The sequence below is a fragment of the Paralichthys olivaceus genome, chromosome 22 (assembly GCF_024713975.1).
Source record: "Paralichthys olivaceus isolate ysfri-2021 chromosome 22, ASM2471397v2, whole genome shotgun sequence".
NCBI classification, from domain to species: domain Eukaryota; kingdom Metazoa; phylum Chordata; class Actinopteri; order Pleuronectiformes; family Paralichthyidae; genus Paralichthys; species Paralichthys olivaceus.
The window spans coordinates 6,598,574-6,615,653 of NC_091114.1; the positions used below are offsets into that span (position 1 = coordinate 6,598,574).

General features: G+C 41.7%; 1 protein-coding gene across 3 annotated transcripts in view; it reads left to right on the top strand.

Moving 5' to 3' along the window:
* serpinh2 (serine (or cysteine) peptidase inhibitor, clade H, member 2) overlaps window positions 1-17,080 on the top strand; it is a 125,956-nt gene that overhangs the window by 46,877 nt on the left and 61,999 nt on the right. For 2 of the 3 annotated variants that reach the window (XM_069518510.1, XM_069518509.1), the window contains one exon: window positions 16,936-17,013. In XM_069518510.1, coding sequence (XP_069374611.1) covers window positions 16,955-17,013 — 59 coding nt within the window. In that variant the 5' untranslated portion in view covers window positions 16,936-16,954. Of the gene's footprint in view, window positions 1-16,935; window positions 17,014-17,080 lie in introns of those variants that run through there. The other variant, XM_069518511.1, reaches the window with a different exon arrangement.

Here is a 17,080-nt window from a genome sequence, read left to right on the forward strand (position 1 = left end):
CATCTGCCGGACTCCTTTTTTTATTCTCTATTTCAAAGGGACAAAGAGAGAAAAAAGGAGAAACCAACAGCGGCAAAAGCAGCAACTCCACTTACAAATGCGCAGGCATTATAATGAGGCGGCCGCAGCGTTGCCACGACAACACACAGGGAGGTTAGGGGGGATACGGCGACATCGAGGCAGAGATGGGAGAGAGGAGGAGGAGGCAGAGTAGTTGGCAATAAAGAAAGAAAGAGAGAAGAGAGAGATGGAGGTTGTTATCTTGGATGTATTTACCTGTGGCTCTTGTGGCTGTTTGGCAGATATGTCTCCTTCGTCTCGCCACTGATCTGCCGTGTCAGTCAGCGAGTGGATGTGTTTATTGTGCTGTAGTTTATCACACGTGAGGACGGCAGACAGAGTGCAAGCTGCCTGCTTAGATGAACGGCACACATCTGAACTCAGGAGGTATAATCACCACCTGAGCTTTGGTTTGTACATCAACATCTGCAGTGATATTTTTAGTTTGAGTCGAATGAACAATTGTTATCACCCACGATACTTTGTGAAAGCTACTTGTTGGAGTGTCGCTGACAGCTGCAGTGTTTCCCAGGAAATATCTTAATGTGAAATGAATACAGAACTGACAGGCGGAAAAATAGACTTTGAGACTTTTGGATGCTATCTGCATTTTTGTGGAATGTTGACGGAAATACCTCACCGAAACAAGTTTCAGCAATTGTCAAAGCTTGGAAGTTCGTTGTTCTGAAAATACTATATATAGGAGCCGTGTATTTATATTCACGCCGTTGATTTTGATCGTGTTTGTTAGCACCTGCCCTCCACACTCACTCAGGCAGGTGACATCAGATACTGTCATTGACCTCAGCCTTCATCTCAATAGCAGAAGAATGGGGATTGGATTTCTGCAGTTTATTTTCAGATTATGTTTAGTTCAGAGAAACTGATAACCTTTGGATTTTTTCATTTTTTTAGATGATTTGGCATTTTTGAATACTGGGTACAAAATAAAAAAGTCGTCAGGAACGGAAGATGTAAGTTCATACAGGATGATCCTGCAGCGCCGTAATTTACAGCCAATGTTCCGTGCCAGAGCAGCAGGCCATGTGTTCTTCAGGGCCTAATGTGAGGCTGTGGAGGTTGTGGGATACAGTCCATCCGACATTCATAAAGGAGACCAGAGACTTTTTTTTTTTCTTCTCAATGTCTTAACCAAATTGTGTTGAATTAAATTTTGTGAACATTTAAAGAAATGTTGACATTGAACTTTATGTCTGGTGATACGGTCTTTCCAGTAGATCTGCTGCAATATAACAAGTTTGCATCATCAGACAGTGCTATGACTGTCTGTCTGTTTCAATACTCACAAAACCTACCCCTCTCCAACAAAAACAAACTCACACAGGATGCCACCTGGATATTTTGGCTGGAGGTGAAAGCGAAGTGTATCCCACGTGTTGCAACCTGTTACCATCGCTATTCAACGCTGCGGCAACGGTGCTTTAGCTGATGATGATGTCAGTCAACGGTGCATTGTGGGAGTCTGTTGTAGGGCGGAGAGTCTGAGTCAATGATGTCTCTCATCTTTCCTCTCAGTGCCCAGCAGCAGACGGGCAAGTCAAGAACGGGAAACAATCCAGATAGAGGAACAATGTAGCACTCGTACATCATGTCTACTACTAGTGTGTAATATTCTTTTTCGTTAAGATGGTAATGTAATATAAAGGATTACATGCAATCAGCTATTAAAGACTACACACATGTACTAAAATAACGCTGGAACGTTGAGAATAAAGTCATCTCCTCTGATCCATCAAATCCAGTCAGATGAGTGACTGACAGTGATGCAAGCTGCCAGAGAGTTTTACATTTCACATGTCAATGATAATAGTTAACATTTATAAAGGGCTGAAGCCTTGGGGCCTAGAATTTCAGAAACTTAGTCATGTTGAGTGTGCACGTGAATCAATAAGGCCAACTAAGTTAAGAGGTATAAAGGTGATTTGCTGTAAGTATAATCTAATACTTAATTTATAGCTGTATTTTATCAACAACAAAACGCCCACTCCTGAACTTTGACTAGAGGTTGGCAATCAAACATTAGCTGTAATTATCGCAATGTAATTTTCATCAATAGCAATATAACAAAGGTTGAATATACATCAATATAATATTAATACATTGTGCAAGCAGAGGGGGTGTAACACATAATTCATCTATTTCAGTTTTGCTGTTTATCAAGCATTTGACACTGAAATAAAGAATATTATATATTACATAATATATATTTTTCGCCATATCGTCAAGTCATTATCATCGTAGCAGAATTCAAAAATCTTTCTCCTCTGGTTCACTTCACCTTTATTTTCAAGCTTTCCACTTTATTCTCTAAATGCAAAATGAACAAAAAAAAAATCATGCTCATGCCTGGCCCCCATGTAACGCTGGAACTGAGTTTACAACTAACACAAAGTTAACTATGGTTGCAACACACGCTTCGATAATGGAAAGCAAAAGGAGTGAAAGGTGGATTGTGTTGCGTATTGATGCGCATGGATCAAAGACCGAGGGCCGTGTTGACGGAGACAAACAGGAGATGAGCGCGATGTCTGAATGTCAAGTCGAGGCTGTCAGCGGGTCAGAGAAGTCAATGATGGAACCACTGGAATCAATAAATGAAGGAGGGGATAATGCATGGGGTGAGACGGAGAATGACTGTAGAGAGGGATAAACATGCAGCGAACACTGACACTCGTGCAGGAGGAAGGATTCAGATGGGGAGTTTTAGAGTGAGACGGAGTGAAGTGCAGGAGGAGGCAGATGGAGCTGGTTAAATCCTTGTCCTGAGTATTGTACCAATTGTGGCAGAGAGGCAGACACAATAGCTGAGCGGTCTCCTGTCGCTTCCATAAACAAGATAAATTGATGGCGCTCCCCCGCCCACTAACTTCCACAGTTTGTTTTTATTGCCTTCCAAGAGAACGGAATGGAAACCAACTCTGGTAAAACAAAAAGAAGCCCTCCGCTAAATATTCCTTCTCCACCCTCTCTGGCTCTCTCAATAGCATCATGGATGAGTGGCAGCATTTGATGCCATTGTCTCATATGAGTAGCTTTGGCTTACATTAGGAGCATTGTCTCGCTCGCTCTCTCTTCAGTCTGGCTTCCATGATGCTGAGAAGAAACTAAAAGGGATGTAATTCAATGAGTTTGGTTTAAAAAGCGACATCTTTAAAATATGATTTGATTACAGTTTTTTTGACTCCACATAGACAAAACATGATGGAGCATAACCGGTATTGATTTTGACTCCGTTTCCTCATCTTTGACAACCCCAGGGATGTTTTCCCTCTGACGAATATTTTATTATGATGGACAGAAAGGTTTTATAGAGACGTCGTGGGCGTGAAGGAACACAAAGCTAAACATTCAAAATGGGATTTGTCAGTCAGAGAGCAGAGAGATTACAATATCCCAGTGCGCACATGAATGGAATGCGATGGAGCAAAAGCGGGAGAATAATACATTAAAAGCCAAAGTCTTTAAGAGAAGTGCAGAAATTAATCGAAACAATCTCATCCAAACATTTGATGACCTTTAGAGGCTGAAGTTTGTTTTTTGCAGTGAGAAATCAAAAAGGAAAAACATGTTTATTAAACTCCCTCTGTGTCCCTCGCAGTATTTATTCTGTGCCTGTCTACTTGTTGATGTAGTGTTGTTAGCGGTGATCTATGCTGCCTTCAGCGGAGTCTGTGATTTACTATGAGTGCCGCCCCTGACACGGGCCGGGGAGGGTGTGTGGAGGGGGGGGTCACACATTTAATGGCTGTCTGACCACCATCCATCTTCCCACCCAATCAATGACTCCATTCAGGCAGATTTTATCCAATCAAAGCAGGCCTATGTGTCATGTTGGGACGTGAATGATGCAGAAAGTCCAGAGCTCCTTGCAAACGTATAACAGGGAAGTTTAGGGACCATCTGGATGAAGCATACACTGTAATACACCTACCAGTAATGCAAAGCAGATCTCTGACCCTGCTCCAACACAGTAATAAAATACACTTGGAGAGCAGCGTTCATAAACAGCACACAAACAGGCACATCGTATTTCCAAGCACCGTTCACAGCCTGTGCAGCAGAAGTTCATACTTGTTGTTTAAATGTTATATTGCGTCATTTTCTACATTAAATCCCTTCCTTAAGCCCCAATCAGACACGTAATACATAAAAATTGCGAGTTTAATTCATCTCGTAAAACTACGGCTCTGTTATTCAGACATTCAGCAGATGTTTAAACTCTCTTTCTACTTGCATTTAAGTTGCTGCAGCAGCCTTTGCACTAATGTGATCACACTCGAGTCAGACCTGTGCTCTGTTTAGACTTTCAACCCAATCTGTGACTTCTAAATGCTCAGTCATGAGACTGATGGAATTGCTGTGACATTGACTTAACAAGTTAATGTAGTTACGACTGGAAAGGACTAGATTTTACATCCCAAATATAGACTGTGGTTAAGCTGCAAGGATTTGACAATGAATCAATTTGTTGATCAACAATATTCTTTGGGAATTTGTAATCGATTAGGAAATAACTTTTACTTTTATGTCTTCATGCAAAAGGCCTCTTTCTGGCTCCAGGTTCTCACATGTGGACTCTTCTTTTTAACATGTATTAGTTGAGTGGTGGTTGTTGGGCTTTGATCTGTTGGCTGCTGGAAAAGCTGGCAAGAGCAGGCTACACTTTGAAAAATGCAACCGATACATCCCACCTCCTCCCATCGACCCTCTTGTAAAGGTCACTCCACATAAACACACTCTTGCTTACAGTTGCTAGAGGCCGACTTTTCCGTGATCCACTTGCTGAATACTGACTATCGTCTCTGCTTCAGAATGTCTCTCCGGCCAAAGACTCCGGTCATGCGCAGTAAGACGATGGGCTGGGTGACATGACCAAACAATTCATAATTTGACTAAGAGAATAAATTCCAGATTATACAGACACAATCCTGAGTGTCACTTGTGTGAAAATCTTCATGCCTCAAGCTATACTGTCAGAAGTCAAACCCCAAAAGATTAATATGTAACTGTGGACAATATGGTAAAACATTTTAAAACCAGACACGGTAAGAAGTATCATGCTGTTTCGAGACCTACACTCGTTCCAATATCAGCGATTCTCTGAATGTACTAAAAGGGAAAAATTATAAAAGCAGACCTGTACTGGTAGATATATGGAGAATCAATCTTCAACCTTAGTGTTTATTGGAAAATGGTCAGCGCTGATGTGAAATATATGTGATTTGTAGTTAATGGACTAAAATGTGCAAAAGTGCCAGTATGGTCTCTTAAGCTAATAACCCTGCTGAAAGACGCCCTTGTCAATCTTGCGCCTATAATCCATCTGTGAGCTCTAAATGGCTCCTATATTATTGATGGAAAAGTTTCCCGGTTCCTTTGAGGTAATTTCACTCGCTGTGAGTTTCTGCTCGGGTTTGTTTCAGTGGCCTCAGCGGGGAAGCATTTATATGGGAGCAGACGTCATTTTTGGACGATATAGTACAAAGTGTATAGACGCTGAATAAAGGCACATCAGAAAAAAAATTGACAAATTAACAGCTTTTTTTTGCTAATGAAATACAAATAATGAAGAAAACCCTTTTTAAGATGACTTCTAAGATTTACCAAGTCACACTCAGGATTGTTGCCCAGTGGCCTTGCTTCCAAAAAAGTAATCCTTCCCTTCAAAGTCAAGCATTAACCAGAGAAGCACATGGTCAGAATTGCAAATAAATCATCAAGTTGGGCCCCGATGTCCCACCAGGAGGAAGCCACACACATCTAACAGAAAATGATTTGTGTGTGTCTAAGCCAGGCTCCTATAGAGAAGCGAGAAGCTGGCTACTGATGAATGAGAGTCTGTGGTTTAATGAAGTGTGTTTATTACCTGGTGATCAGTGGTTAACGGACAGACCTCCCCCGGCTATATACTAAGAGCACATGACCGCAGACAGGAAGATGGAGAGAAGGAGGGAGACAAATACAGGGGATTGGGAGGAAAGATGGTAAGGTGAGGGGAAAAAAAAGGCAAGAAAGTAAGAAATCTCAGTGGATTTGGACGGTGTCCTTCATAAATGTCCAAAATGCAGCAGGAATATTGAAGGTTTAAGAAAAGATGAAGTAAGAAGATAATAAGAGTAAGTAATATGGAATATTGCACATGATATTGAACATAATATAATAATAGTGCAAATGTGATATTGCTCTTGAAAAGTAATATTGCAAATGAATAGTAATATTGCACATATGTTGGTATATTGCACATAGTGTTTGTGAAAGGCTGTCAGTGATGGACCTCTACACCGCGGGTTTCCATATCACTGTACATAGAATACTATACAACCTCATATTACACACTTGCAAATACACACATAAACACTCAGTCAGCTTGTCACTTTTAGTTTTCATTGCTAGTTTATGTACAAGCAGTGGTGGGAGTTCCTCTCAAGGTCATCTTAATAGACTTTTGCTTTCTCACACATTCTCGCTCACACAACCATACACTACCCCGAGCACCATAAATCAAATTCACACTCACACGCGCATCCATCACTGCGAGCGAGTCAGAATGACAAATAATACCTCCAACAATAGGTCCTATTCATCAATGTGGCCATATGTTTTTCAACAGTGAAAAATGCTGAAATAATGGAGCAAAGAACGTATTCAAAATAAATGCTCTTGACAAATGTTTGAAGAACTTCATCAGCTTAAGTCAGAGCAGACCTTTTCTAGCAGTGGGTAGCCATCCATGTTTCATTTACTCTCAGTCAAATAAAGCAAATTTACATTGGTTATTGGATGATGTTATGTTTTGAAAGATGCTTCTTCACATCGTTTTGATCTGGGCTTTTTAAAGACTAGAATATTTGAAGATGGGTGTTGTTTTGTAGTTTTATTCCTCCTTCTTGCAAATGGAACTTGGAGACACCGAGTCAATATAGCAAATAAAAAAAAAAGCCTGATGGGGCAGGAACTATGCACAGTCAATTAAAAATCTTCTGGTTAGAAAATGAAAGTCACCAGTTTTATTGTTGCCACACAAAAACTGTAACAGTAAGGCCCCAAGTTGTAATAAAACACAATTACCCATAAAGATTAGAAAATACTCGTCTGCAGAGAGTATGTTATGCGATATCAAGCAATTAACGATATATCCAAAGAACCTAAATATCATCAACTCAATGTCTCTTATGCAGCTCAATAAATTCAGCATCTGTAACGGCTCATCTGCAGTATATTGTTATCACCACCATACTGCACAGTTAATTATATTGTTATACCAAAGCCCAAAATCACAAACCTGCCTTAATGAGCTTTATATATAATCTTTACAATTCAGTGTCAGTGTTAAATACAACTGTCCTAAAAATATCCTTTCATTAAAAAGAGAATAAGCCCTTTTCCAGGGTGGACAGACAAGCAGCAGATGTCATTTATAGTGAAAGGACAAAATAAGCTGTAGTAACGACACATTATACTGCAACATGATGACAATATTAGGTAACAAGTCTTTAATATCTGATGCATGAGCTGTGAGGGACCAAGCTGGAAGGCACAAAAGTTCTCGGCCCTGAATTAAGGCAATGAAAACAAAAGCAAGCTAATGCCTGATCTGACAGAACAAAACTCAACTGAGCTACAAGACACATTAACTAACTGAAGAAACCAAACAAACTTAAAATATACATTTAATGAATCAAAGCAAAAAGAAATCTCTGTAACTTACTTCAGTACACCACCAGAGTCAATTAAAAAAATGATTTCAAAATTTAGATTTTGAATGGAGACGATTTTGGTTTCAGCTGAACAACCATGTGACCTCCGATAAGAAACTATTTGAAAAAGCTCCAGCAGAAATGTATGAGGCCAGATTTGGGCTCTGATGAGGTCCATAGTGTTAAGGCCACATCGCCATTCAGCCCTGTTAACAATCTGCATTCAGGCACAATACAGACTGATTACTAATCAGAGACACTGAGGAACAGCCAGCTACACACACACACACACACACACACACACACACACACACACACACACACACACACGCTCACACACACAAACAGCCAAAAATCAGTGATTGCATCTAGGTAAGGAAGCAAGAATAATGCACATACCACTTCTTTCTTTTTCTGTGTATTTCTCTCACACAAGTGTGCACACACACACACACGCACGCACGCACGCACACACAAACACACACACACACACACACACACACAAACACACACACAAACACACAAACGCAGACCTCTAACAGCCTCCAATCAGCAGCAGTTCCATGCAGAGATGAGAGGACCACACCTCGTTCTGAAAACAACTGAAATCAGTTTAAGGACACGTATTACCACAGCAGCACTCCTTATGTGCCTCCCTCCTCCTCACCCCTTCTCCCCCTTCATCGCTCTCTCCCTCCCTCCCTCCCTCCCTCTTCATCTTTCTCTAACTCCTGCTTTTTTATTTTTCATTGTGTACCACCTGAGCTCTTCAAGGTTGCCGCCACAATTTGGGTCATTCAGCTCGGCCCCATTTCGTTCGACCCTGCACAGGCACACACATTCACACACACACAACCGCACAGCTCCCCCTCTGTGTATTACCTGACACCGCCAGGTGGGAGCGACTCTATTACTAAGTTGAACTCTGACCCTGCTTCGACTGCCCGGCCAGGAAAGACAGAGATGTTGTGTGTGTGTCTCTGTGTGTGTGTGTGTGTGTGTCTGTTTGCGTGTGAGAGAGAGACAGAGAAAAAGAGTGAAGTAAGGCAAGCAACAGAAATGAGGCCAGTCTCCATGTTTGTGCGTTGTTTGTGCGTGTGTGTGTGTGTAAGAAGGGGGTGGTGTTGGAGGGTGGTGCGTGTCTCAAATGACACCCCTGGCCATTATTAAGTCCATTTTATTCTCCAGTCTCTGGCATATTTTCTTCTCTCCATATGTTCACATTTTTCTCCAGAACCCAGTTCCCATAACAATGTTTGTTGGGTACACACACGCACACACACTAACATCTTATTAATATTCAAGAAATCCAGGTAGGGTCTAACTTTGGGAGTTGGTTCACATTCGTAAGTGCCAAATCTCTGTCACATAAACGTGGAGAAGTGTAATGCCTGATTATGAAATACCACAATATATGAGAGCAAACTGCTTCACAGTTTCACCTAATTGGTAATATTTGTGTGATAATTGTGCTGTGCAAGTTAGAATACTGTTTGGTTTCCTCACTCATGCATACACACAAGGACATGCACTTGAAGGATCTAGTCACCAAAAAAGAAAAAACATATTTTCTAACTTAACCGCTGGTCATGCCAGGCAATGCAGATTGATATAGTTTAAATCCACTATAATGGAGTGACTGGATTTTTCCTTATGAAAACCATTGACTATGATTTTATGAAATCTTCACTTTAAATACTTGACAATACAATACCACATTACAATTTGTTAATAAAGGATATATTAATCATAAATTCCTCATTTGTCAATTTTTTATATTACTAGTGCAGTGCCTGTTCTAAACCTGCCTGTTTGAAAGGCTCTGTCTGTGAATATCAATCCAATATGGTGACTTTGACCCATTTGCTGACCGCTACAGAAGTTAATCCGAGAATGTAGAATACACAGACTGAGGACACACTGCCCTGCACTCACTGACTGCAGAGCTCTGGTCACCTGTCCATTCAATTTGTATTAGTATTGAACACGTCCAAATTGTCAAAGTGGGATGCTGATTAATGGTTTGACAGATATGCATCTCACAGACAGATAGAAGTTTATAGAATTTGTAAGTAGATATTAAATATTTGTATTAATAAATATTGAGTTGATTTATTTATATACTCAGTATTTTTTGTTTTACCTGTTGATAGAATTATACTTATATACTTATTCATTTGCTGTTTGCAGTAGTGAAATGTTCTCAGATATGATGGAAGCAGTGAAGCCGCTGGTAGTTTAAGATAAACAAGAAAAAGTAGGAGTTAGGAAAGAGTGGTGATAAATGCCACGGCTGAACGGCAGAGAAGGAAAGAACGTCCCTCTACAGGAGCTCAGATTTCATGAGTAGAAGCTCCAAGGAGAAAGCCATGGCAGTAGGGAACTGCCATCACCGCTTGACTGACGAGCAGAAACTGTGATGCCAAAACAGCACAGCTTTCTTTAGTTCAGAGCCAAGGATGGAGGAAAAAAACAAAAAAACAAAGATATCACGTATTACCAATCTAATCAGGACAGGAGCTGCTAGCCAAGATGTTATGCCTCTCTGTGTAACACAGCACTCCTCAACTCTGTTCACAACAGAAACCCCCTAAGCAGCACACTATGGTATGGGAAAGAGAAGACAAGACAAGTGGAATTTTGGCTAATGTGTACTGAAGAGTGTGGGGGAGTTTCTGCTCCTCTTTCATCCTGGATTTTGCATTGAAGCTGCAGGCGTCTCCTGGTGTGAGCTCTCCATCGAAGCAGAGCAACAGCCCCCTTCTGTTTTCTAAATGTGGCCTCCTGCCTCTCTCTATAGCATGCCAAGGCTGCTGTGGTGGGCGGAAAGAGGGAGAAGGGTTTCCTGTGTGTGTGCGCGCGTGTGTGTGTATGCAGATCTGCCAGTAAAAGAGAAAGCTGGAGATATCTGCCGTATATGGGTGTATCTTTGCAGGTCTTTTTCATTATGCATTCTGCATCTTCGAGTGTGTGTGTTTGAAGTTGGGGGAGGTGGCTGTGTGACAGTGCATTTGACAGAGGCTGGCAAAATGGTAGTCAGATCAGTCGTCGTGGTAATTGGACGCTCTTGACGTTGTCATTTGCTGCGCCTGGAGGTTCCCTTTGTGTGTGTGTGTGTGTGTGTGTGTGTGTGTGTGTGTGTGTGTGTGTGTGTGTGTGTGTGTGTGTGTGTGTGTGTGTGTGTGTGTGTGGGAGCTATACAGTAAGTCTTGACTGACGTTTCACATTAGGCACACCCCCCCACACCCTGAATAGATGACTGCTGTGTGTAGCTTTACTTTAACAAGGATGCCTTTGGTCTATTTGTGTGTTCACACATGTGTTGATGCAGATCTGTTTAATAGTTAACAAACCACTGCATAAATATTTAATGATAACATGTGTCGGGTGCACCCGCCCACTGCAACACACTCACATGTGCCCTGATCTTCTTGTTTTCACACCTTAAAGTTCATGTTTTTGTGAATTTATTTACATCTGATCCGGTCAGTTTTAGTTTCACATTGTAATTAAGAGAGCACACTTTGGTATGACCTCCTGTCGTCATCACCTACTTGTGCATTGACTAGTTTGTAGACAGGCGTGCGTCTGACGTCAGCAAATGTTCAGTACTGGACACTAGTTTGAGTGCTCTGAATGTACGTATGTCCTTTTCTTTAAACATTATATTTTCGGAGTACTCCTGTCCTGTGCTTCTTAACTTCCTTCAATTGTTCTGAAAGTCTGAACTATACCACCCATGGTTCCATTTGACCCGGACAGAGACAACCCCTTCACACCTCTTATTTTGTTTCAGACTAAATGGAAAAGTCTGGTCCATACCAAACTTTCACACCTACCCTAGGTGTGAAAGCACCCTTGGATATGCATTATACCCCTTCTTTTCTGTATTAGTATACATATATGAATGAAACAAGCAGAGTTACTTACTGTGGCCAAAAAACGGTCAAGTCAGCCAATGCCTAAAATTAGATTCTTGTCTGTTTGAGTTGAGTAAAAACATTTATGTTCTTATTTTTTGGGTCTGCTCATTTCATAATTAACATCCATGGTCTGTAATGTAACTACATTCCTCTGTAGTTACATTTCTGTTGTGTGTCTTTTGTGTTTGTGTTGTCACATTCCCGTTAATTTGCTCGTGTGAGATGCCTCAGCCACCGTATGCATGTGCATTTGTGTACACATACGCATTTGTGTACACGTACCTTGTAAGTTTACCCCATCTCTTTCCAAGAGATAGTGTTGTTGTGTTTGCACATATCCATTAGAATGATATTAAGGCTTTAATCCGTCGGGTGAGTATTCCTGCATTGATCGGCACTATCAAATTTCATCCTTCCTTGTCTCTTTGCTTGGCTGCCTCCCTGCTGTTTCTCCCTACACAAGATACACACAGTGCAATCCCCGCTATACTCACCAATATTTGCATATGCACCAGCAGACACACAGACAAGATACACTTTCTCATTCCCCACGATTCCGTCTCTCTCGTCTACACCAGCCCTCCATCCCTTCCTATATCTATGTGCTTTATAATGTGTGTGTTGAGTTGACATTTTACCGTTCTCTCAGTGCCGGGCCGGCATCTCTCGCTCTGCACCCCTCAGTAATTTCCCCACTGACTGTCTGCTATCTGCCTTCCCCTGCTCGCTCCCTCTATCTCTGCTCTCCTATATGAGATGGTATGCCTGAATCACCTCCATTTTGTCGCCATGACCTCAATATAGTTTGTCCACCACCCGTATTTCTACTGTCCGTGCGTATGCTGGCCTCCCTGTTTATGTAGCGAGTCTGTCTGTCACTCCAGCCCGCTGTCTCGCCGCTCTCTCGCCGCTCTCTCGCCGCTCTCTCGCCGCTCTCTCTGTCTCTACTGGTAATGAGCTTTCATCAATTTATTACTTTTGCTGACCTTTACAGACACAGGCTGTTAGTCTGGCGTCACTGGATAGAAAGGAATCAATAGTTCCCCATTAATGATTGAATATGAAAAAGCAAGAGAGCTGGGTTCAACTGCTGTCTTTAATAGCCAATACCAAAGCCAATATTAAATCAGCACTGCTTACACAACTTGGGTTAAACTTGGGATTCAAACTTTTTGTTAGGATATTGACATTTCAAAATTGTTTAACCACCTCCCTCAGTAAAGAGATAAAGAGTTTTAGTTGTTTTATGATGTAATTCTGTGATTTAAGTTGCATGTGCAGCACATTATACTGTCATCCTCTGGATCAGTTGATGTGTAAGATGGTACATGTGTAACTAGACTGGCACTGAGTAGAGCTCAAACCTCCACCGAGGCCCAACAGTCTACACCACGAGGTGATCTTTGCTGTTTTTAGGTTTTGGAGAAGTAGAGATTTTTTAAAGGATATTTATTAAATAATTTCTCAAACATTTTGTGCAGTTTTTCTGGAGAAAAAGGACTAAATGACCAAATTGGATAATTTAGATAAGGGAAGAATGGAGATCCAAAATTGTTCCTGTTTTGTTCCTCTGTGCTTCTTTTGTTGAATCATTATGAGAAGTAAATTGAAAGATTGGAGTCTGAGTGCTGAAAACAAAAGAGTAACTCTGACAGCAGACGCATATGAATGGGTCAAACTCTCATTCAGTTGACCTGTGTCACACAAATAACTGCTGTAATGGAAAGGCTTTCAAAAAAGGGCTCGGGCTGGGTCTGTGAAGCCTGTCGAGACACTATGAGGTGCTTCGCTATAAAAACGAACCTGACTTGACAATGTTGTTCCCATCAATACAAATGTGTAATCAATGAATGAAATTGTGCATCAGCTCGAGAAACAAGATGCCATAGAAAAGAATTACTCATTGCGTCTTCCTTTCACTGATGACTCTTGTTGCGTCACCTCCTTCTTCAAGATCTTGTGAATTCTTAAACCCTTTAATTTCCATCTTTTTCGTGGTTTGGTGTGTTTGCTCCTCTGCCCATTTCTCTTTGTCTCTCCCACCATTCTTACTCTCTGTTTATTGACCTTTTGCTTTCTGTCTTTCCGCTCATCTGTCTCCACTGCTGTCGTCTTACCTCCCCTCCTGTCTGTCTGGCTCCAATTTACTTTCTATATCTGTACCATCCCATCACACACCTTCACATTCACACATGCCCTACACCTATTTTCCGTTGGGGATGAACCCACACACAGGTCTGCTGCCATGAAACAGTGGTGTGTGTGTGTGTGTGTGTGTGTGTGTGTGTGTGTGTGTGTGTGTGTGTGTGCTGGTGTGTGTGCTGGTGTGTACTTGTGCATCCATTGTTAATTAACCCCCTTCACCCCACCCCAACCCCCCCAGGAGTGGCTGAGCTTGCTCCCTGAGCCCCAGCCTGCTAATCCACACCTGAGTCTTCCGCTCCACAGTCACACAAACACACACAGATCTCATCATGAGTGGTTTAAGGTGTGAAAGATATGTAACTTGTATAAATCTGTCTTTGTGTGAGAACACAAAAGCATATCAGCACTGCAACACCTGTGTAACGGTGGCTGTTGTGTGGATCTGTGTGTGTGATATCACACAGCCTGAGCTGGAAAACATTATACACACCTGGGAGGGTTTCAGACCTATACGTGTGCCACATTGCTACACACCCAATCGCAGAAAGAGGAGACATACACACACACAACACAACTATGCAGACACACACACATGCTTGGTCCCGGCCAGGTGCACCTCTCCAGGACTTGAGCGCTTGCTGTCTGGCTGTCACTGTGGCACGTTGCGCCAGAGAAAGCGATGCTGAAGCGCGCTATTACGCAATCCACTAAGGATGATGACTGTGTGTCTTGATGATAGACACTACGCACACATGCTCACCAAGGGCTGGGTCTGGGTTACAGCTTATTCTCCCTTTTGTGTGGATACCAGACACTGGTACCATGCTGCCAATGCAAATGCCAACCCAGATGCCAACCAGTGTGTGTTTTTGTCTTTGTGTGTGTGTGTGCGTGTTTGTGTTTGTGTCAGTGTGTTTGAGTGTGTTTGAGTGTGTTTTAGAGTGATGGCCACCATGCACGCAAGTGGTGTGCGTTTGACTGATGAGCAAACAAGTACACTGGCATGCATACATAAAGCCTGCTGCAATGCATGCACAGTCTGACACGTACAAACACACACACATTTCAGTTTGGCACATGTATGCTCATTTATACAAACTATCCCATAAACATAAAAAAATCACACACACGCTCTCTTTCTCTCAAACACACACTCCCACACACTTCATTGTGGCTTTATAAGCAAGAGCTAATTGTCTCTCTGGTGCTTTTTGTTTTGCCATTATGTGCTTTCTCCCTCTACTCCCCTGTTTAAATGGAGATACTGTCCAACACTGTGTGTGTGTGCATGTGTGCCTGTGCAAATGAGTATGTGTGTGAGTGCAAGCATGTGTGCCATTTCAATCCCCTCACTTGGACGCCCACAAAAACGCTTGTCCTGAAAGAGTCCTGCTGTTGATGTGATTGTTTTATGGCTGTTTCCATATTTGGGCAGATTCAATATTTTCTTCTACTGTCTCGCTTGCCAGCAGCTTTGACCAAGCTATTTGCCTTTCGCTGTCATTCAGGAATGCTCAGGCCCATTCAAACTTAAACACAGCTTGTGTTTATACCAGCAGCCCCCTGAAACACTGGGCCTGTTAATACACTTGAGAATTATCCTAAAACAAATAACTTTCAATCGTCAAGGTCAGGGGACTATGAAAATATGTGATCCCTGCGTTACTCGCTCCTCCCAGTGGCCATGTTTAACGTTATGAGCTGGGCTGGCAGTGGAGCATTTTATGGAGCCCATATTAGGGTTGGACGGTGATCAGGATGTTATTGAATGTGTGTCTGGGTTGCTAAATCCGTAGACTGAATGAAAGAGCCAACACCGTCAGAGAGGGCTAAACACTGCTCAAAAGTAGATCTTGCTGAGCCATAGCGCTCTCTACACTCAATTTCACATTATCTCAGAGCTGCGCCAGCACAACTGAAAAATCATTGTCCAGGGGGAATACAGGAGTTCTTTTGTTGCCAATCGCAGTCCAGGGAGGTTTCCAGAACTACCTGGACTATGAGCACAGTCTCGGGGAAACTATCCTCTGTTGAACCTGCACCGACTAGGCGCAGGTGGCCAGGTTTTAATGACGTCTCTGTCAATGTGGTGGCTGCTGGAAAATACAGAAAGGGACTTGACAAAGTTTGGTGCTTACTTTTTTTCCCCACGGAACACATGAGCTCCTCAGTAGAAAAAGTTAGGAGTGCATGAAGAACTTTGCAATTAAATTTGAATAGACTAATCTGTCTTTATTAAGGGATGCAAGGAGCCACAGAGGAGTAAATATTATTTTATTTATTTGAATAGAAAAATATCCCAGATTTAAATGTATTCGCTTCAAATTCATATCAACATTACTGGCATTTAATAATAATAACAATGATAACAGTAATAATGGCTCCAGCCTCCCACAACCCTCAAAGCATAAATGGTACTACTATCATTATTATTAATGCGTGAACTAAAACTAATGCAGTACAATAAAATATCATCTCCTCATGAGGACAATAAAGTTGTGTTTATATTGAGTCATGTTGGAGGTTGTATTTGTGGAGCTGTTGAACTGCACAGGGTTGTACCCAAACATTAATATTTTGTGTATCCCATTTTTATGAATTGAAGTTAGAGTTAGAGCCTCTCAGTTTAACCAAAATGTTTCCAACTTCGAACATTTTGAGTTTTAACAAAGGCATGATCATTCAACCAGGATTGGACCAAAAAAGACATGAGGCACTAGACACAAGACTAGATACCCCTTTTCATGTGTGATATAGTTAATAGTGAAATGAAACAATAGTTTTGTTAAATAATGAGAATGGTTACACCCCTTGTCCCTGTCTGAAATACTCCCTTGCACGTTTTAAAACTGGAGCTTGTTTTCCACATTACATTACATGTCATTTAGCTGATGCTTTCAGGGAGCAATCAACACACTTTGGCTTCACTTTTGTGGACCCATCATGTCATCCATCTTTATTTACAGTCTATACAGCTTGATTTGACCTGACCTGCTGAAAGCAGAGGGCACAATGAGCCTGTGGTGAACTACACTTAAAAAAACACTGGCATTTGAATATAATGATTTCTTCTTCCCCTTATTTCAAAGGTGCTACATCAAGAAGAAGATGGTTCACGAAAGTCTGTACGCTTCCAATGTTCCGATGCTTCAGGGGGAATTGAACAGGTCAGTCTCCATCTTTATTTACAGTCCTGTACAATGTTATTAGACAGTTGTGGTTCATCTTTCATAA